The 23,699-nt window shown below is 42.2% G+C and overlaps 1 protein-coding gene across 5 annotated transcripts in view; it reads right to left on the reverse strand.

Moving 5' to 3' along the window:
- Nucleotides 1-9,868, reverse strand: part of arid5b (AT-rich interaction domain 5B) — a 139,917-nt gene extending 130,049 nt beyond the window's left edge. The window contains exons 1-3 of one of the 5 annotated variants that reach the window (XM_059947361.1): nt 9,711-9,868; nt 9,179-9,433; nt 223-457 (exon numbers count right to left, since the gene is read on the reverse strand). In XM_059947361.1, the coding sequence (XP_059803344.1) occupies nt 223-457; nt 9,179-9,433; nt 9,711-9,731 (511 nt within the window). In that variant the 5' untranslated portion in view covers nt 9,732-9,868. Of the gene's footprint in view, nt 1-222; nt 458-3,167; nt 4,502-8,589; nt 8,613-8,814; nt 8,878-9,178; nt 9,434-9,710 lie in introns of those variants that run through there. The other 4 variants (XM_059947363.1, XM_059947364.1, XM_059947362.1 and 1 more) reach the window with 4 other exon arrangements.
- Nucleotides 9,869-23,699: the final 13,831 nt, after the last annotated feature.

Below are 23,699 nucleotides of genomic sequence, written 5' to 3' on the forward strand. Positions count from 1 at the left end.
ACACAAAACATCATAAATGTCATAACAGCTGAAAATAGCCAAAGCCAAAGCCAAATTGCAAGCCATTAAATTCCACTAGAGACTCGGCAACTTCAATGAGAAAATAACACATCTGTTCAGTATCAACTGAACCTAAAATGGAATCAAAAGATAATAGCAATAAAGAGCTTTCAAATTAGAATTTTGAGCTCGAACAAAAGGCAATGTAAATAAAATAATTACCAAGGTCAGCCTTCTCTTTTAACACATCCTTGAAACTGAGGCCGCTGTTGAGGGTACATTGTCTGTAGTGATGCAAAGTTTCCTTTTGTCCATTGATCCTCAGCTCCTTTCTCTTTGAGGGTTTCAGTGACACAGCCCCGAGCCCCCGTGTCCACGTGCTGAAATCTGAGCATGTCCATTTCATCAGGTCGTCCAGCTTCACGATTACTTTCTCTGAAACAGCTACAACTTCATCCTGTAAACAGCACCAGAATATTCAACACTAAGACGTTGCTGATCTTTGAAGGCTTTTGTTACATTTCAGACGATCGAGTTTTCAATTTCAATTTGTAGCAGATCACAACTCCCATCTAAATGAAATCTATAGTTGACTTAATATTTTAAAAATCACTATTCAACTGTACCATTAGATAGGAACATGGGACCAAATGGCACAGGGACCCTTCAATTTGTTGGTCTGACAAGAAGAAAAGATTGTTAAACTGCCTTGCCAATAGCCCAGCACATTTTTCCTTCCAAATATTTATTCCCTTTCAAAAGTTACTGTTCAATTTATTAACACCACCCTTTGAAGCAATGCGTTCCACATCATGACAATTTATTCCAAATGTTAAAACAAAAAAGTTGCTTCATCTCCTTCTTGGTTGTCATTCCAATTACATTAAACCTGTGCCTGCTTGTTAACAACACTTCAGTGATATTCTTCAGCTGACAGAATACACAAGTAGCCTGCTTTCAGATATATGTAAATGAAATCAGGACTAAGCCATCGAGAAGTTTACTGAAGCAACTTTAATGACTTTCCTTCCAATCTTTGTCTATTCCTCTAGAAAACCACAGCACTGCTGACCACAGAGGCAAGAAGTATCATATCACTGAAGTTTAATCTATTGCCTGAAGACAGTATGCCACAATGCTACATAATCAGTTGTGCTAGGTCTTTCATTCTGCATTATCGGTTCACTGAGAATATTATTTGTGGGGGAAATAAGCCTAGCGAAACTGAAAGGTAAATGGCTCCAAATGAATATTTTGTGAATTACTTGAAAACCAGGAGGATAAAATTTTACTGACTGACTTTAAGAAGAAATGCAAACACTTGCACAAGTTTCAACTAATTAATGTCATTAATATTTGCCGTCTTAGTGGTGTATCTTGAATTTTGCATTGATATGATGTTTTAAAGAGACATGCACCAAGATTTTAAGGATTTCAAATAACTGTCTTGTTATTTTTGTTTAAACGAGATCCTTTCTGATCTTGCGACTTAATTCTTTTCTTTCAAGCAGCATAAATCATCTTCCATAAATTTCTAACATACCTTTGTGATTATAAAGCTGAACTAGAAAAACATTGAAAGGAACATACTCCACATTGAATATTTCAATAGCAAATGCCCAAGTTATCTTAACTATAATTTGTGGTGCTGCCACTACAAACAGCAAGGTGGTCAAATGGAACTTTAAATTCACTTGAAATTTCAGTTTCTTCAAATTATTATGCTCCCACCTCCCCCCCTCAAAAATTCCATATTCTCTTTCCGATAAATGAAATATACGGTTGAGTGTGCTGTAAATTATATGAAAACCTCTTACTGTTAAGAAACTAATGCTCTAGGTACAGAATTATTGGCAACGGAATAATGCCAGCATTAGTTTGGGAATATGTTGTCCGCTTTATAAAGTCCAAATGGAGGAAACAAAGGCATTTTAAAGTTTTTGTAATCCACTTTGAACATTCTGTTGTTGGGTGACTTGCCTGAATTCCCTTTTATACATAGTGCCTTGATGAACACATCTGTTAACTATGTTGGCAAAGATGCTGTAATATGAGAACGTGAAAACAATCACTTTCCTAAGTTCATCAAATCAAGTTTAATGCCAGAATTTCCAGATGCTTGCTCAAATATGATTTAGGATCATACAGAATATTAAGCTTCTATCCGGGAAGTATCTCATGCCAAAAATCAGATCTTACTTTACTCCCACAATTACCTAGATGGTGTAGTATAAAGTTATGAAATCCTCAGATACAAAGAAGGAAACAAAACTAACAGAATCTAAAGATTTATTAGTGGCTGCAAGTTCCAAGGTTGAAGTGATTGCTTGATATAATACATTTTACTTAGAGGAGACTTCTAAAATAAAATCACCAGAGTAATTTGCTATTTTTAGTGAAAGTCTCCAATATTCATCTTTAGAAAAAGCAATAAAGTAATTATTTAGCATAATTTATAATTTTCAAGTTATATTACAGGAAACTGTCACAAATACAAATAAACTGTGCAATAAATTGCTGCTTACAGTTAGCAGTGAAATTGTATGCAATCATCCATATAATAATCTTAGTTAATATATGGTTTGGTCTGCTCAACCCTTTTGATAAAACAGCTACCAAAAGAAAGAAAATCTGTCATGCTGAGAATGTTTCAGTCTGTTGCCTCATGAGGTCAAAGAAAGAATTCCTCAGGTCAGAACAGATTAGTACACCTGTTTTGCTGTCTATTGAATTACTGACCTCGCAACATGAGAAATGATGCCTATAGGAATGAGAAAGCCCTTTATGTAAAGTGGCTATCTAGTAATTCATGTCCTTTTAAAAGGAGACCTGAAGATTTTTAATTTTGTTCTTGTTCTAACTTTAATTAACAGAAAGCTTGAAGAAGAAATGTTTAGGAACAGCTTCTTCCCTCCGCCATCAGATTTCTGAAAGAACAATGAACCCATGAAAACTAACTCATTATTTTTGCATTACTTAATCTTTTTAATTTTTTTAATGTATTGCACTGTAATGCTGCCACAAAACAAATTTCACAAATGCCAGTGATAATAAATCTGGTTCAGATTCTGACGTTATAAATTCACATTAACGTTTAAATTCTAACACAAGTGTTACAGAGCATAAAGAACAAATATGCATTTGAAAATGCAAATTGTACCACTCACTTTATGAATAATCCTAAAATGTACTCTCATTCCCATAAATTGTTTATTTTTGGCTGCAATAAAATTGCAATTTTCTTCTGTCTTGATTGCACAATGTTTCCTGAAAATTGTCACTTTTAGAACAAAGAGCATGGTGAAAATTTTAAAACAGACAAAAACAAATGAAAATACATTTATCGTTGTATCTTCTTTTCATCTCCACTTGTCTCCCGATAGCATTTTACCCCAATTATCCACATCACCACTTCACTCCCCATCAAAAAGTATAATTACACTTCAGCTACACTCTATAGACACTATTCTATTTTCATACTGGACAATGAATGAATGAGTGACTACCCAACCAAAGGAGACATCAGCACCAAATCTGCTCCTACTCTCACCCAACATAGCAGGGTGAACATTGATACTAAGTGCCAAAATCCTTCTCCTCTCTAGTCTAGAGACCAAGACCAGGAACCTCCAACTAGCTGATTCAGGACAGACCAAGAGGGAAAAATTCTATACCATTTCATTTTACACAACTCCAGTGTTCTTATGAACTTACCTCCTCTTTCATTTGCTAAGATGTCACAACTGCTCAAGTGACAAGAACTTTGAGGTACATGAGAAGGGTTTTTTCAGGGCATCGAGCATCGGAAGAGCACTTCTCTGTGCAAATATCAACATTACAGCCAGCACTGCATCTGTACCTTAAGCTGGTAGTGCTGGAGAATGGAACAGTCCAAACATCAGCCATACTACAATGGTCAGTGAACCTCGAGGCCAGATACATAAACCCATTCTCAATAATATTTCTCTAGCCTGATTTGCAGATACTAACAGACCCTAACCTTTTTATAAATTTAGAATTTCTACTCTAGCCTTTTCCAAACCTCCAGTGCCAGGATTCAAAAGGAAGGGATGCTGGGCTGTGAGAGTTCCAAGTGGGTTGCAATTTGGACAAGCATGGTATTGGACTTGTTTTATCATGCTCCTGAAGCTTCTGAGTTCTGATGAAGAATCCCAGACCAGAGATATCAACTTTCTGCAGCTGCTATGTGTCCTCCTGAATTTTTCCAGCATTTCGTGTTTTTATTTCAAATTTTCAGCAAAAGAATTTGAAAATCAAAATAAACTGCACATTAATCTTTGGTATTTGTGTCATGTACCTCCCTGTTTATGACCTACTTTCATCAGCTCAGCAATTAAAGACTGATAATACTGCCTCAACTGAAACCACTCATCACTGCCATACCAATGTTACATTCTGCTGTTTTCATCTACAAGGAGTTAATAACCACAATATAAATCTTGCACTGGCCACCTATACAATCCTTCCATCTTTATATGAATATGTGGAAACTTAACCAAAATTCCGACTTTACTCCGGATTGATGCCAAAAGATTTTTAAAAAATTGCTATTATATAAAATATTGCATTCTTAAAAGGACATCGTGTAACCTTTGAAACCCACTCATCTCACAGTTAAAGCAGGCGATTAACTTCTGGAGCCCTGCTATTGAATTCACATTACTATTAGAGGACTATTGGTATTTGGTAACTGGAACCTAATTTAAAGAAGTCAGATGCCTGGCACTGAAGTTTTACTTCCCCTGATGCTCACCAACACCCCCATCATCACCACTTATTTTTCAGAATACTGTAATCACTTTAATTCTTTTTCTGAGAGCAAGCTTTTAAGACATATTTAAATTATCCAAGCCAGCAGCAGAGTTAAGAAAAACATTTATAACAAATGTTAAGATTTATTCCAAATTATTTATTTTCCTGATACAACTTAGTCGTAAAAATATTACGATGCTGCTTTACAGCTTTAACTTATGTCATTATTTCCTCTCCTACATTAGATTTAAAAATTGTTTAAACATTTTTAGTTACTGCCTGAACAGTGACTGACCCACTTTAAAAATCAGCCTTGCCATGCAGGCAGTGCTGCTTGCTGGATTTGAATTTTGAAGAAGACAAGTGACTTTTGGGGGTGGGGTGGGGGGAAGAGAAAGGATATTGCTGTTTTCCTATACTATATTCAAAACAGATGACATTATTCAAATAATTGGCACATTAAATGAAAAAGCCCATGATGCTATCAGCATCAGAACATAAGAAATGCAAAACTTAGAAAAAATGTTGCCAAAAATATACTGCAGTGTATTTCACGGATTTGCATAATTGTATTCATTATATCTGATCCCTCTGGGGAGTGAGACATTAATATACTGTACAGTGAAGATGAACCACAATTTATTCAGCTTTACTCGAATAGTTTGCCATTATTGCTGCATATTTATGCCAAATTTAATACGCAGGCACAATTAGCATCTTATGATTCACAGCACAGCAACAAAAAAGGTGGATTAGAATTGAAATAGAAGGTAATTGTTCTGTGACAAATAGTCTTTTAAAAAAATCTGAAAAGGAGCACACAATTGCAATCTATTAGAGAATCTTACTGCGTAGGAGTCCATTCATCCCCTATTGCATGTGCCAGCTCTTTCAGAAATATCCATTTCACTTCACATTGCCTTCTCTTTCTTAACATCCTATTTTAAAAACAAACTTTACGAAGCATATACCTCACTTACTTTAGGTTATTAATCAGCCTCTGCCCCATCTTTTCAAGAAGGCTGTTCCAAATTGTAACAATATTCTTATGTAAAGACATGTTTTATTCTCTATCCGCTGACTCTAATGATTAAACACGAGGAACTCTGCAGATGCTGGAAATTCAAACAACACACACAAAATGCTGGTGGAACACAGCAGGCCGGGCAGCATCTATAAGGAGAAGCACTGTTGACATTTTGGGCCGAGACCCTTCGTCAGAACTCTTAATGATTGCTAGTTTGAGGGCCTGTACTCGCTGCAGCTTAAACATATGAAGGGGCATCTCACTGAAACCTATCGAATATCGAAAGGCTTTGATAGGGTGGATGTGGCGGGAATATTTCCTTTAGTGGGTGAGCCTAGGAACAGAGGGCACAGCCTCAGAATATAAGAGAACAGAGATGAGGAGGAACCTCTCTAGCCCAAGGATGGTGAATCATTGGGAGTCCATTGCCACAAGATGGCTGAGGGGGCCAAGTCATTGGGTATATTTAAAGTGGAAGTTGATAGGTTCTTGATTAGTAGGTTTACAGGGACAAGCCAGGAGAATGGGTTGACAGGGATGATAAATCAGCCATGATGGAATGGTGGAGCAAACGTGATGGGCCGAATAGCCTAATTCAGCTCCAATGTCTTACAGTCTCAAGATTCTGAAGTGTAACAGCTTCACTGTACACCTTGTACTTCTCACTCCCATTTCATTTGCGAGGCATCATCCCCTGTTGTAATAGCTTTTAGGATGGTTGGTTGTTTCGTTAGATTATCGGGCCTGATCTATTCGCCATCAATTGTTCGATTTGGATTTACGTGACAGCCTGAAGCCATAACTGAAAAAGTTAAAAATCCACAAAGAATCACTGTTGAGATGCTAATTTGTTGAACACTCACTGTTGACACTGTACCATTAAACAACCTAGAAAGCAAGAGCTTGTGCACTGTGTCTAACAGCATATGCTTTTACATGGTACATATTACACATGCAGTGCATATAATGTATACCAGTTGTTCATAAATTTGTGAGATAGCTCATTTACTATTGAAATAAGTCAGCATTCACATAAATTATTTCCATTCCAATACAGTATAACCCAAACCTTTTACGGGGAATCTGTCTATTTATGATACAGGATGAAAAGGGTCACTGTTTTGTGGTATAAAATGAATAAAATTCTAGTAACTGGCAACTTCGAAAACATTTTTAAAATGGGGAATAATGGATTTCCTGTGGGGCGTTTCTAAATTTAGAAATTAATATGAAATGATAGGTGAATTAACTTGCAATTCCCATTCCCCAAACAGAAAGCTGGAATAATGTATAGTAGAATACAATGCGAGATGGACGATAACCATCAATTCTGACAAGAACCGTATGTACACAACACACCTATTAATATGTGACAACTGCGTTAACATATTAATGGGAGTCTCACATTGAGCTAGCGAGCTCGGTGTAAGTTTCTCTGGGCAACTTGCCAACGCTCAGGATCAGTGTGTGCGCGCTTGTTGCTGTTCCCGCTGCTGTTCTCTTTACTAATGAATGACTAACTCTGGCCAGAAGGGAAATGACATCAGCTGCCGCGAAGTAAGACTGCATCTGGAAGCTACAACCTGCTCCTACCCTCGCCCGTGTTATTTAAAGTACACAAGATATTTGCATAACTTCAGGTCTGTCCGGGAGAGTTAACTTCTAGTTTACAGCACTTTAACAGATGACACCGAGGTTTTCCGGGCGATATTAACCAGGTTAATGATTAACAACAGTACTTTGCTCCTTGACTCCGATTATCAGAAATAGCAGATCAGCACAATTAACCGCAATATAAAAATCACATAGTGCAATATATACAAATTCATGTTAAAGTCGATGTTCATCGTTCACAATCTACTTAAAATTACAACACGCCTCCCTTCATTTTAGCTGAATAAACATAATTATCAACCAGCAGGTTCACGTTGAGAAAACTATGCACAATGAGGTCCGCTTGCCTGCATTTGGCTGGGAAGATGCAAATAAACGCTATTAAATTGCGGCATTAGCAGATATTCCACCCTGCATAATAAACTAATCGCTTTCAACTGCTTTACATATGGGGGGGGGCAGAATTAGCCTGCAGTGCCACGGCTCTGTTTCGTTATTTATTTTATTTTTTTTCCAGACCACTAAACCGCGTCAAGTAATAAATTTCAAAAGCAAATAATGGGGGGGGGGGGTGAGAAGAGGGACAGCTGCACAGGAAAATTTAGACGGGGGAGGGGTAACAGAACTCGGGAGAAAGGTCATGAAGTGTTTTCAATAGTTTTTTTACTGGTAACAATTAATTTACTAATCGATTTGGAAAGAGAAACGAAGCAGATAAACAGGTCGAATATAATTAGATTGGAGAGCAACAGTAACAGAGTGGTTTGAAGTCTTTTTGCTAACGTTCGGGGGAAAAAAAGTAATACGAGGGATTAACTGCTTCTAAACCTGTTGCAAGATATGAAAAGGTAATTTGACACGCCAGTCTTTCAGAATGCACAATTAACTCCGACATGCAGACAAGAGCTGTTTTCATGAGCACAACTAGTTGCCTGTAGTGTTTACAATCTATACTCTCTCGCCCCTATCAGGATACTGTAAAACGCAATTTAAAAGCTCTGCTATTTACACGTCACGCTAACCAGCACTTCAACGCGTAACTGTTCATCATTGATTTTCACACACATCACTGCTATATTACAGACCAATCCAGTCCCTACTGTCCTCTTGATGTATTTATATGGTAACTGAATCAGATTTCAGCTTTTTAATAAAAAAGTTATTTAAAGACTTGCGTCATTGCATGGAAAATTGCGCGAGGCCAGTTTCCTTGGCACGCTAGATATTTTTCTCTCTCATCCGAATGTGCTGTTTGGATGTTTACATGGAAAGAATCGGTTTTCACTACACACTGTAGAAACACGTCACACGCTGACAATCAAAAAAAAAGACTCGCCGCATCACATCTCTTGTGCGGAGAGAGCTCGACAGAGACACGGCTTCTCACTGTATTATTGTACCTGTCCCTTTTCAGCCGGTTTCACGCTTTCATAGTATAGCTTTGATCTCATCCCGTTTCGTAATTTCCGCCTTTTAGTTCACGCTAAATATTTTTAATCACATAGTTCCCCCCTCCCATCAAGCCCAAGACAAATAGCTGAGCATTACCCAACCGAACTACAGGGGGAGGGTACAAATATCCTTTCCTTTTACTTCATACTATGCAAATACATTCTGTAAATATTCTTATTTTCTGTAAAGTTCACGTACAGCAAATGCTAGGTTATAAGCGACAAAGTGCACAGCTCATATTTCATAAAAGGCAGCAATTAAAATATTGCAGTCAATTAAAACCGAAACAAACAAGAAAGTGAGGGTCATCACCTCTCCGTGCCCGATCGACCTTCCTTCGGGTGTATCTTCGGGGAGAAAATAGAGTTTGGAACTCGACAAAAGTTGCTTGTTGTTTCTCTCTTCCCACAACAACTGGAGTTCTGCTATGCAAATCGGAGCTCCTGGCTTACATCTTACAAAGAAAAAGTCTCCGAGGGAGAGGATTCTTGGTCTGCCTTCAAGACTGAATTTGAAAGCTTTGTAGAAAATGTAGGCTCCGTGTAAACCGCACGGAGAACCAACCCACTGCGAGGGAAAAACATACACAACATAATTAATAATATATATATAAAAATGAAACATATGGGAAATTTTGACTGGAACGGATTTTTTTTTCTTTAAGAAAAACAATCTAAATATGTTTGGAACAATTTCTGAAGAGCTGTATGTCAGCTTTTTAAAATTATTTTTGAACTTTTACACCCTATTCACAAGTCAGCTGAAGTCAGGCGAAGGGAAGGATGCAGGCGGTGGAGAGGTTTGAAGGGCAGTGTGAGAATAATAGCAGAGAGCAGTTTAATACCTTGATTGAGTCCGTCTCCATATCGCCCTTCTCAATTGATTGAAGTCTACATTCTCCTCGAAAGTTGGCTTGAATGAATGTGCCAGGTCCTGGCAGCTCCAAGAATATTTCGTAAGAGGGTGCAGCGATGGTGCAATATGAAATTCATTTCTCTTCACCCAGTCAAATCCAATATGATCGCAATCCGCACCTAATTATTGCCCCTCCCCCTAAGTTTTCATACCTCCTCCCCAAACTGCACCAAATGCCTGAAAATCCTATTGTTTTTCTCCTGCAAAGTGATTTGCAACAGCGTCCTTCCAACCTAAACGCGCTGGGAATCGCGGTGCTCGCAGCTTTCGGCAGGGCCATAAAAACGACCACTGCAGTGAGCGGGAGCAGGCGAGTGCTGAGATCACCCCGAGCCTGGTTGTACCCAAACTTGAGGCGGAATTTCATTTTTCGCCCAGGTTTTTGTGAGCACTGGCCTCTACCGTCCTGCCAGGACCTGCGGCATGACGTCAGCGTGTGTATATGAGAGAAAAGAGAGAGCGAGAGATTTCCTGCAGCGGTCCCGGGGGCGCGCGCCCGCAGTGGCGGGAGCGCGCGCCGCTGGCAGAGAGGGACGCCGAGTCGGGGACGATGCTCGCAAGGTCTAGTGCATGTGCACGAACCATGCCCCTCGAGTCGGGGGCAATCGCGGCGGCGGCGGGGGGTCGCGCGCAGACCGGGGGACGCGCATTCCCGCTCCCCCCCCCCTCCCCCGGAACGGTTTGCAAACAGAACTGAAAATTAGCGAAGCTGATGGGAGCTCTGGGTGCTGCCCCTCCAGGGTTCATATATTGCATCAACGGCTCAGGTGCTTTAAGCTTGCATGGCTTAGTCCCGGAAAAATGCCAGAGCTGGGGAATCTCCGTTGCATGGCTCCAAATGCTGGGGTACACATCTCATACTCCCAGGCGCAGATTGTTCTGGGTGCATACTTTACATTGTATGGCCCCAGTTGGTACCGATACTTGGGTGAATGTATTGCACAGCTTGTTTCTGGATTCTGCCAGTGCTGGGGAGTGTGCATTGCATTTCACTAATCTTGGTGGCACTGGTTCTAGGGTGCATGTAACCTAAAAAGTTAACCATTCACAGGTCTCGACCACAATCTGCTACCTATTGCGAGGCAGCTGCTCTTCCCGCTTACGTTTAATATTCACAACCCTGAAAAGTCTGCTGCGCACATTGGATTTGCGTAACCCTGATGCGATGCAGAACTGGGTTAATAATTATTTTCATTTTCCCCCTCAGGTGATGGCAAGTTGCAGAAAACAAGAGTCGGGGGCCCGAGGGTGATAATTCCTGTAATTGAAGATGCGTACAATCTATATTTGCAATGCTGCGCGATAACTGCAGTAAAACATCACGGTGTCTGCAGCGTAAATAGCTCGCTGATGTTGCAGTCTATTTGAGTACCACGAAAGCAGTGATACTGTAACACAGGTATACAGTACGCTCTAGAAGCATTTTCTCTCAAGCTTCCAGATGGTTAATTTCGTGTTTCTTTTGCACTCCAATTTCTAGATTGTTTTCGTAGAATAAAAAAAACAAGCGATTATCTTCCAACTTGAGTATATGCATTTTTTTTTATTGGGCAGGGAATTTCCCAGTATTGAGCTTGCACAAGCGTCTTTACAGAAATAATCACAGCTTGATGCAGAGATTCTGTGCTGTTAATACTCTCAACTCTCAGATCCATTCTGGGCCAGTTTAGACAGTAAGGGGGCAGTAATGAGAAGTTTATTTAAACTTTCTGTAAGAAGTGTCCAATTTCAAACATGCGGACAAACATACCTAAAAATACATGAAAAAGGCCCCAAGGAAATTTCCTACATTTACCTAAATACTCAAATGAAATTGTAATCTCGGATTACAATAAAAGGAAATGAATTTTGCAGTAAGTGGCCGGTCATCACAGGCGTTCGAGTGCGTTACTTACAGGGGTTTAGTTGGGGAAATTACAATAGTTACAATTTTTACAGCTCCCACTATACCAGGCATCCCGGGGTGAGGAGGGTCTTGAATACACTCGCCTAGAAAATATGGAGATTTAAAATGTTGCCAAATCAAACGAAAACAAAGCACGGTCAATATCACTGGATGACGAACGCACCGAAACTCGAATCAATTACAAGATCTGTGGAAATTGCGTTAAATAAACAAGATAGCTGGAAACTGACTATTTTTAGTTAACTCGAGGAGTGTTTGATGTATGATTGAAGCACGTGATGGCACTCGGTAGTTAAGACTTCAAAAGGTACGTATTATTAGCAATGTGCAAACAATTACGAAGAGTCCTCGTGACCCGTAGTGCAGAATTAACAATGGTTTCAGCGCGTTTCGTGGGCAGAGTGGATAACGAGATATTATTTATTTCATAATGTCTTGACACGATGTATATTTCTTCTTGTGCGTTTAGTTTATTATGCCCATCTTTCCTGCTTTCACCAATAATTATTCCTGCCAACTCAAAGTTTAATGTTACCTACACAAACGTTTGGAATGGGAAAAAGGGTAGTTGTTGAAACTCACGACTAACGGGAGTTTAGTAACGCTCACGATCAAAATCTATGAAATCGGCTGCTACCTTCTATAAAAGGTTCCTTCAATTAATGATGCGTTTATACAGACATCTTCTGTGGGATGTGCACGGTTTGCCCACAATCCTTCTTTTTACAGCATATTTGAGTTATTTTTATTCCTTTATAGAAGGTGGGTGTTGCTGGCAAGATTCGGGTTATTTATCAGTTGTCCATCGAAACAGGCAGTGAAATGTGTTGTTAGCGTGTGCTGTGGTCAGCCTGCCACATGACGATGCCAGGCAGAGCAGCATAGAACACAACCCCTTTCCTTACTCCCACCCGCGCCCCTACACACTCCTTTAACCCCGAGACGGTTTGTTTTCTAGACTCCGGTCACCAGCGGACTTGCACTTGAGGTTTGACTTCTCCCGCGAATTTGCAGACTCGGCTCTGGCCAACTGCACTCAACTTCCGATCGACCATTGGGCCTCGATCCCAGGACACACCGATCATCGTACACTAGGTCTCGAACTCCGGATTCACTACCGACAGGACCCCACACACTAGGCCTCAAACTCTGATCTCTTCGATTCTTGAACCCAGGATGTGATTGGGACTCGTTCAACCTGTCCACACAGAAGTCCATCTCCGGAACCCAGTAGAACAACATGTGCGGCCCATTCTTAATTACCATTCAGAGGATGGTGCTGAGCTGCCTTTCCGATGTGCTGTCATCGTGCATTTGTGTTAATACTTATAATTATGACAGCAATTATCAAGGCGCTCATTGTCACGATGTAGTTCTGGCCTCTTCTGCACCAGTGAGACCGGTGGACTCTTTCAGTGAGCACCTTAGCTCCGTCCACTACAAAAGGTGGGATTTCCCGGTGCCAATCCCATTCCCATTCCAATGTGTTGTCCATGGCTTTGCCTCCTTCCATAATGCGACCACTCTCAAATTGTAGGAACCCAAACCCCTCATATTTTGTCCAAACTGATGGTATGATATTGACTTCTCTAACTTCCAATAATTTCCACCCCCTCCCCTTCAATATTTTCTCCATTTCCCATTCTGAATCCCCTCTTACCTCTTCTGCTCACCTACCCATTACCTCCCTGTGGTGCCCCATCTCCTTCCCTTTCCCCCATGGTCCACCCCCTCTATCAAATTACTTCTTCTTCAGCCTTTTCCCTTTTCGACCTATTACCTCCCAACTTATTTCGTTCCTCACCTCCCCTACCCACCCACCTTCTCCCTCACTTGGTCTCACTTCTAACACCTGCCAGCTCCTGTCACCTCCCCTCCTCCTGTCACCTTATTCTGGCCTTCTCCCTCTTCCTCTCTAGTCCTGGCGAAGGTTCTCGGCCCAAAATTGCTCACAATGCTCCAAATGTGGTCTGACCAACACCTTATAAAGCCTCAGCATTACTTTCTTGCTTTTATATTCTAAGCCCCATGAAATGAATGCTATTATTGCACTTTCCTTCTTTACTACCAATTCAACCTCCAAGTTAACCTTTAGGGAAACCTGCACTAGGGTTCCCAAGTCCCTCTGTACCTCTGATTTCTGAGTTCTCTCCCTATTTAGAAAATAGACTATGCCTTTATTCCTTCTAGAAAAGTGCATGATCATACACTTCCCTACATTGTATTCCATCTGTTATTTCTTTGTCCAAGTCCTTCTGCAGATTCCCAGCTTCCTCAACACTACCTGCCCCTCCATCTATTGCTGTATCATCTGCAAACTTCACCACAATCCATCAATTCTGTAAACCCAGATCATTAACATGAAGAGTAGCAGTCCCAATACTGACCCTGGTGAAAAACCACTAATCACTGGCAGCCAACCAGAAAAGGTCCCTTTATTCCAATTCTTTGCCTTCTGCCAGTCAGCCAATCTTCTATCTATACTAATACCTTTCCTGTCGTACCATTGGCTCCTATATCGCTTAGAAGCCTTGTGTGTGGCAGTTTGTCAACAGCCTTCTGAAAGTACAAGTAAACAACAAATTATTTGCTCTGCTCTAGAGCAAATACAATAGAAGTAGAGCAATTGGGAGAACAGGGTGGAGTCCTTACAGCAGGCAGAGTTGGGAGGGAGAATAGTCTCTATAGGCTTGTAGTGGATGGTTATCACTAGCCTATTGTCTGAGGAGGAGGAGAAGGAGAAATCAAAAATGAGAAGCAGTATGATTTGGATATCATGAATGTGGGAGCAGAGTGGAAACTGACAAAAAAGTAATGAAATCTTCAATTTCTGTAAGAGCGCATGAAGCAGTTCCAATGGAGTTGCTGATATACCGGTTAGAGAGTTCAGGGAGGGGGCATGGGCAGTACTGGAGCAAAGGCAGTAACACAGAAATACACAGCAACAAACACAAAATGTTGGAGGAACTCAGCAGATCAGGCAGCCTTGGAGAAGAATAATTTGTTGACGCCTTGCAGACAGGCGTAGCTCGAGCCCTTGTGAGCTACTGTAGCTACACACCTGATCTGGAGAAAAAGCACAAGTGGAATTGAAATACAGGTTATTCAATGTGAAGATGGGTCCAGCCAGGGGAATGGGTCTCCAGCAGAGAACTAGTTAGGCCTTTGTGAATTACAGAATTATATTCTTCCCTCTCAAGCACCTCCACCCCAGCAACAATTCTCTCTCTTCGTTGGTTCTTGGCTCACCCCATTCATATACTTTTTTCCTCTAGCTCCACGATTTTTCTTCAATATCATTTAGTATTCCACCCGCTGTGATAATTTGTCTGCACTATCAGACTCAGATTTATTTAACATAGGTATATCAAAACATTTGTTCAGTGAAGTGCATCATTCAAGTTAACATCCAACACACCCAGTGATGTGCTGTGGGCAGCCTCAACTGTTGCCACACATTTCAGCACCAACATAGCATGTCTACAATGTTCTGCAGACAACACAGATCACAACAAAACAATGCCAAAACATTAACAGCAAAATAAATACCTTTCCTCCCTCTCCCCCCCCCCCCACCTCTATCCACCCAGAAATATGGACATTCCTCCAGTATTCAGGTTTCGGGCTCTGATCTTTGGTATCGACCTCTGGTGGACCTCAAACTTCAAACTCCAAGCACGCTGAATAACCAGCCCTTGTGCCTCCTTACATGGACCTGAGATGGCCCGACGTCCACGGATGTCCTTCATCACCCGACCATACTGGCCTGTGGGTGCAGAGAAGAAACAGGGTCTCCCAACGTCCACATTGCTGACCTATGGGAGCAGAGCAAAGCAGCAATATCCTTGTCATTGACCTTCGAACGCAAAGCCGACAGTTTGAGTCTGGATATCCTTCATCACCTGTTGTCCATTTCACTCTGATGTTGGTCCTGTTCTAATATTTTTATCCATAACTACTTTCTGGGCCATCTGCCATGCCTGCAGCCTATTTCTACCTCATTCTTATCTTTCCTCCTACCTTTGGGTCTTGTACCCTAGGTCAAAGTTGCAGGGAGAACGTTTCCTCTGGCTAAGGATTCCAGAAAAAAGAATCTTAATTTCATAAGTGGTAGGCTCTTTAAGGCTGAGGAGGTGAGAAATGTCTTCACTCAGAGGCTGGTGATACTACGAGAATCTCTATTCCAGCAGGTTCTGGAGGCACATTCCTTAAATTCACTCGAAATACAGATTGGTAGGGAATCAAGGGAAATCTGAAAGGTGTAGGAAATGGAGCTGAGGTAGGACAATATTCCTGATCTTAATGAATGATGGAACAGATTAGAAGGGCAGAATGGCTTACACCTCCTATTATATTACTTCTTATAAAGAAATGTTGTGGATGCTGAAAATCTAAAGTAACAACAGAAAATGCTATCATGTCCTACATCACTTTAAATTGATAGGAATACAATAGGCTGCTACTTCACTCAGAAACTTTTTCAGTTTTTTACACCCAGTTTGTAGTTTTGTGATGTTATTCCCTCTGCATTGGGAATAGCAAAGCACAGACTGCATAACCATTTTGTGGAACATGCTCTGGCCCTAGTATGTCACTGCAAATTTCCAGTCCTCTGCCCTTGGACCTCTGCAGTCTTCTAATAAAACCTAGCATGACATCTCAACTAATTATGCAAATTAGACCATAAGACATAGGAGCAGAATTAGGTCATTTGGCCCTATAAGTCTGCTCCGCCATTCCATCATGGCTGGTATATTTTCCCTCTCAACCCCACTCTTCTGCCATCTCCTTGTAACCTTTGACACCCTTCCTAATCAAGAACCTATCAACCTTCACTTTAAATATACCCAATGACTTGGCCCCCTCAGCCATCTCTGTGGCAATTAATTCACAGATTTACCACCCTCTGGCTAAAGAAATTCCTCCTCAGCTCTGTTCTAAAGGGACATCTTTATATTCTGAGGCTCTGTCTTCAGGTCCTAAACTCACCCACCACAGGAAACACCCTCTCATGTCCTCCCCAGCTAGGCCGTTCAATATTCTGCAGGTTTCAATGAGATCCCACCTCTTTCTTCTAAACTCCAGTGAATACAGGCCCAGAGCCATCAAATGTTCCTTACATATTAACCACTCATTCTCAGGATCATTCTTGTCAGCCTCCTCTGGAACCTCTGAAAGAAGGCCCAAAACCGCACACAATACTCCCAAATCCTGATAAAGCCTCAGCACATTAGACTCAACAATTCCAAATGCTGAATATTTCTAGCATTTTCTGTTTTTATTTCATATTTCCAACACCTACAGCGTTTTACTAAAGATGTCAATGTGATTTTGCTTCCTGCATTTACACTTCCATTAGTCTGATATTTCTCTTGTACCGTTAACACTGTCACTACTTTCCAATGATGTTATTTATTCACCCCTGACACCCACCTTTTCACTTCTGTTTCCTCCTCTTCTCATCTTAATCATTCCTGATGTCCACCTTGTTTTCTTCTGCCCCTACCATTTCCTCTGTATTTTAAGATCAGCTTGACCCTATCCTTCATTTGAAACATGGAGTGTTTCTCCTTTGCAATGCTGTTCAGTTTGGCGTCTTTTTCTTTATTGTTCCCTGACCCTCTTTGTAGGGGCTCATGGGGAGCTCCAGCCTGCTTTACTAATTATGATGAAGGGTTTTTGTCCTGAAACATTCACCCCGTTTCTCTTTCCACAGGTGCTGCCTGACCTGCTGAGTGTTCCCTACATTTGCTGCTCTAATTTCCACTACATTAATTAACATTCTGTCTTCCTGCACAGTTTATGTGTTTGCTTAGAGAAAAATAATAAGTACACCAGAGTGCATATGGGAGTTTTTATAGCCTAGAGATTCCTTTGTACAACACCCTAGCACTTTTTTTAAACTGTCAGAAAGAACTATCTTCCTTTGCAAAGTTTGCAAAGTACAGGAGTGAGATAGATTGGCTAGTTAAGCTTGTCACAACAACCTTGCACTCAATATCACTAAGGCTAAGGAACTGATTGTGGAGTTCAGAAAGGGGAAGTTGAGGGAGCACACAGCAGTCCTCATCGAGGGATCATCAGTGGAAAGCTTTAGCAGTTTCAAGTTCCTGGGTGTCAATATCTCCGAAGATCCATCCTGGGCCCAACATATTGGTGCAATTATGAAAAAAGCATGCCAGTGGTTATATTTCGTTAGGAGTTCGAGGAGATTTGACACGTCAGCAACGATTCTAGCAAATTTCTAAGATGTACCATGGAGAGCAATCTAACTGGTTGCATCAGTGTGTGGTGTGGAGGGACCACTGCACAGGATCGGAGAAAGCTACAGAAGGTTGTAAACTCAGCCAGCTCCATCATGGGCACTAGACTCCTCAGCACTGAGGATATCTTCATAGGGCAATGCCTCAAAAAGGCAGGATCTATCGTTAAGGACCCTCACCCCTGCAGGACTTGCCCCATTCTCAGAGAGGAGATACAGGAACCTGAGGGTACACACTTAGTATATTAGGAACTGCTTGTTTCCCTCCACCATCAGATTTCCAAATGGACAATGAACCCTCACAATTTTTACTCTCTCTTTACACTACTTATTTCATTTTTTGTATATATTTCTTAATGTATAGTATATTTTGCACTGCACCGCTGCCATAAAACAACAAATATCACAACATACAGTACGTCAGTGATAATAAACCTGATGCTGATTCCGGTAACACTGTGCCATGCAAGTTTCAGCTTGTGCAGCAGTGCTAAACTAAAAGTTCTTGCACCTGCCGGCACTCACCCTTGCAGCTATGACTAATGCAGCTAACCCTTTACACACATCATAAGCAGCACTCTCCCAACTCCTGCTGAGTACTTCAAAAACGGCATGAGGGCAGAAGGAAGGGAGGGCATTTCCCACGGACCAGAGGTACTTGGACACCAGTGCCCAGAAGGGGAATGGCCGTTCTTTGTGTAAGAAGGCATGGGGACCCACCAGAGCTATTGCAAGCTGCTCTTGGGGAGATGTACTGGGGGGGAGGGGGTTCTCGGTAAGAAGTTTCTCTGCCTGTTGAGGAAGCCCGCAGTAGTCGGCTGAGGTGTGCATTCCCAGAAAATGGCCATATCATGATTTTCTTTAACATTAAGACACATTATCTGCATGTGCATCAAGAAACACGAGTTGAAAACAAATTTATTTTCATCTATATTTACATTTTTCACACAGATTCGGAAGTTACTGTGACGTTAACCTCCTTGGGCAAAACAGAACCTGTGAACCTTTCAGCTGATGTTACAGATTTCAGTGAGGACAGTCTTGGTGAAGTTTGAGTGTGAGCATGGATCTCTATACTTTATTAATTTTTAATTTTATTTTTTAATGAGAGATACAGCCTCCTAACAGGCCTTCCAGCTCATGTGTCTAATGACCTACTAACCCGAACATCTTCAGAAAGCGGGAGGAAACCAGAACACCCGGAGGAAACTCACACAGTCAATGTACCTTACAGACAGAGGTGGGAATTGAACCCAAGTCACTGGCACTGTAATAGGGTTATGCCAGTGGTTTTCTGACAGATGATTTCTGATGGATAAGGCATTGAGTAATGAGACCACCCTCTCCACCAACCTCCCCATCACACACACACCTCATCCTAGATAGTCCTTGTAGCTGCTCCTGATACCTGTGCAAGTGAAACGTGACAAGGTGGCAGCTTAGGAATCGGAAAAATCTTTGAAGAACGGAGGAAGAGTAAAGTATGAATAATAAGTAAAGAAAGCAAAGAGACTGTGGAGTATCACTGAGCAGCCTGGCAAAGAACACAGGTTACGTGATTTCTCATTACATGAGTGGCTTTTGTTGATAAAGCTGGTTGTTCTGTCAACAGATGAGAACTATCATTTTTAAAACCAATGAATTGCCTATCATACTGGAAATGAGTTTTGGACATTGCACTATTGTTTTAGCTTGGAGAAACAATAAAAATTCTGATGCAATGTCTGGGATAAAATTTCCATCCGGTTGCTTGGAGGCCTGGAAATGTGTGCAATATTGCTCTATGCTAGCATAGGACAATTCCTATTTGCACATTTTGACATTGTAGACAGGAAGTTACAGGCCAAAGTGTATTATTTACTGTCATGATATTGCAGAAAAGTAGTGAATTATTGTTAGGCGTAATTTCTCAGTGAAATAGGCCATAATTCAGTGCTACACCAGTTATTCATTTTGCAGGTGTGGTGAACTACATATTCCTGTCTGGACACGCCCCTGCTGACTGCTCCTGAGGCTCCTCCCACAGACCCCTGTATAAAGGCGATTCAGGCCTGAACCCGGCCTCTCAGTCTCCAGGATGTAGTATGGTGGTCACTCACTGCTTGTTCCTTCTTCCAGTCAATAAAAGCCGATATCTCGCCTTTACATCTCAGTGAGATTTATTGATGGTGCATCAATTTTATTGACTGTAAGTTTTAAAACATGGAAGGCGTTTTATGTCCAGAGAGATTGGATTTGGACCCCCAAGACGCAGAAGCAGCTCTTGCCTTTGAACTCTGGCTTGCATGCTTCCAATCATACTTGGAGTAGGTGAGTGCAACTGAACCCGCTGTTATGCACCGAATTCTCCTCTCGAGGGTCACCCCAAAAGTTTACTCACTTATCAGGTGCCTGTCGACCTACGAAGGGACACTGGAAACCCTCAAAAGACAGTACCTGCGGCCGGTGAACAACGTCTACGCAAGACATCGCTTAGTTACACGATAACAGCGGCCTGGAGAATCAAGCGCCCAGTTTCTCCGAGCACTACAGATACTCGTCCGAACTTGTGACTGCAAAGCTCTCACGGCGGAATAGCATGCGGAACTCTTGGTACGAGACGCCTTTGTTATATAGGAATCAGGTCAGTGTATGTGCGTCAGCGGCTGCTGGAAAATGCCGGCAAAAGGTTCACCTTGCTGACCGACCAGCGCTCAGTTGCGTTCATGTTCAGCAACCAACAGCGAGGCAAAATCAAAAATGATAATATTTTGCAGTGGAGGATAGAACTCTCCACCTACAACTATGATATCCTGTACCGGCCTGGAAGGCTCAATGAGCCCCCTGATGCCCTATCCTGGGGAACGTGTGCTAGCGCACAGCTCAACCAGCTATACACCCTCCATGCACATCTTTGCCATCTGGGGGTCACCCGATTTTACCATTTCGTGAAAGCCCAGAACCTGCCGTACTCCCTGGAGGACATCAGGACGATGACCAGGGACTGCCAAGTCTGCGCTGAGTGCAAACCGCACTTCTACCGTCCTGAAACGGCGCAACTTATCAAGGCCACCCGCCCCTTTGAGTGACTGAGTGTTGACTTTAAGGGCTCCCTTCCCTCCACCGTCCGCAATATCTACTTTCTCAACATTATCGACGAGTACTCGCGGTTCCCCTTTGCCATCCCCTGCCCCGACACCACTGCCACGTCTGTCATAAAAGCCCTGCGCCAGCTCTTCACTCTGCTCGGATATCCCTGCTATATCCACAGTGATAGAGGGTCCTCCTTTATGAGTGACGAGCTGCAGCAGTACCTGCTGGCTAGGGGCATTGCTACTAGTCGGACCACGAGCTATAATCCCCAGGGAAATGGCCAGGTGGAGAGGGAGAATGCCACTGTGTGGAAGGCCACACTTTTAGCCCTTAAGTCAAAGGGGTTGCCGGTCTCTCGATGGCAGGAGGTCCTCCCCGAGGCACCCCACTCTATCCGCTCCCTGTTATGTACGTCCACCAATGCCACCCCTCACGAGCGCCTATTCTCTTTTCCCAGGAAGTCTGCCACTGGGACCACCCTACCAGCTTGGCTGACGTCCCCAGGGCCAGTGCTGCTCCGGAAACATGTGAGGAGCAATAAATACTCCCCGCTGGTCGAGAGGGTTCACCTTCTACATGCGAACCCCCAGTATGCCTACGTGGTCTTACCTGATGGGCGGGAGGACACGGTCTCCGTCCACAACCTGGCGCCCGCAGGAGCAGCAGACCGCTTCCCCCAATACTCTCCGGTAACTATGAACCCTGTACCCAAAGTGACACCGCGCACACCGAGCCCTACACAGACTCCTCATGACACTCCTATACCGGGCGTCTCGTACGTGTTAATACCAGGCGCCTCACACGCATGAGGGATCACTGATGCCTCCAGTTAGGCCAGAACCAGCACAATCTCCGTCTCCGGTGCAATCACCACCGGCACCTGTGCAATCACAGCCGGTGCTACGTAGATCGCAGTGACAGATTCGACCACCTGATAGACTTAACCTGTAAATATACTTGTAAGAAACTTCGCCCCATGGGGACTCTCTTTTAAAACAAAGGGGGGGGGGGTGAATGTGGTGAACGACATATACCTGTCTGGACACGCCCCCTGCTGACTGCTCCTGTGGCTCCTCCCACAGACCCCGGTATAAAGGCGATTGAGGCCTGAGCCCGGCCTCTCTGTCTCCAGGATGTAGTATGGTGGTCACTCACTGCTTGTTCCTTCTTCCAGTCAATAAAAGCCGATATCTCGCCTTTACATCTCAGAGAGAGTTATTGATGGTGCATCAGCAGGTTAAAGTAAAATGTCCTGAACCCATTTATTGTAAGATCAATGGACACGATAAATAGGCCCTTGCTTAAGAAAGAGCAGGGAATCCCCTGAGTATCTCGAGAAAACAGAAGTCCAAGCACTTGAATAGCCCTCTGTGCTCCCCACCTCCTCATGCACCCTCCATTTTAATAATCTGAAACTTCTGATACAACAGTGGAAAGTCAATTGTAGCGTAGCAAAGAAACCTTGCTGAGGCATCTTAAACAGCTCCTCAGAAACCAATGATCTCAACCGCCTCTAAAGGACAAAATCATCAGGTCCAAGGGATGTGTCATCATTCACCTGTTTCAAGCAAAGCTATGCATCCAATGTCCTTGGGCACCTACCGCCATCTTTTCATTGTACAAGGGTCAAAATCATGGAAGGCCTTAGCTAACAGCATTACAGGAACACCTGCACCAAATAAATTGTAGCAGTCCAGTAATGATCATGTTAATCTTATCGAAAAAGACAAAAATTACGTGTGTACTGCATTACAGCCAATAACAACTGTACACTGTACTGTGGTCATTGATGTTTAATAGCCAGGTCATTTTACAGCGAGTTCCCTTAAGCATTGATGAGATCAGGACCAGGAACAGATCCTCACAAACACAAGAGGATCTGCAGATGCTGAAAATCCAGACCAATACACACAAAAGACTAGCTGTTTATTCCCTTTATAGATGCTGCCTGACCTGCTGAATTCCTGCAGCGTTTTGTATGTGTTGCTCCCCAGATTACCACAGGATTCAGTTCCAGAGAATATCCTTGTCCTATTAGAATAGACAGTCTGGAAAAGCACTTTAAATTTTAATTTGCCATTCTTAATCGTAAAGCTGATATTAACAAATTTAGCCGAAGCCTATCTCATGCTAATAATGATTTTCTTTTAAAAGATTTTACTGCAGGTCAGATTTTACACTACACTGCACTGCAAACACTTAAAGTCACATTTTATAATGCTGTTTATATTGTAAATACATGCTTATTTATGAATATATACCCATTCCATATCTGTACTTTAACCTCTAACTTTATATTTTATATAATACTTTATTCATTATAATTGTTGAATGTTGTTTTTTTTTGTTACATGTTGCGCCAACACACCACAGCAAATTCCTAATACATGTAAATTTATAGAGTTATTGATCCTTTAAGTGCCGTGGATGTTTTTAAAAAGGGTACCACAGGTTGCTAGACAGAATTGGCAAAATGGATTTCACCATGTTGAGCAGAACGTATTCTTCTTGGGTTCGAGCTGGCAAAATTCCAGCAGGTGTCACGAACAGCGACCCATCACCTGCAAACCCCGGCAGTCAGCATATTCTCCCCCTGCCCCAGGTCTCTGTTACATCGTATACATGGGCTGGACGGAAGTTGGATGTGCACAAGCTGGCCTTCTGTCACATTGAATGGG

Source organism: Hypanus sabinus, chromosome 22 (genome assembly GCF_030144855.1).
Source record: "Hypanus sabinus isolate sHypSab1 chromosome 22, sHypSab1.hap1, whole genome shotgun sequence".
NCBI lineage: Eukaryota > Metazoa > Chordata > Chondrichthyes > Myliobatiformes > Dasyatidae > Hypanus > Hypanus sabinus.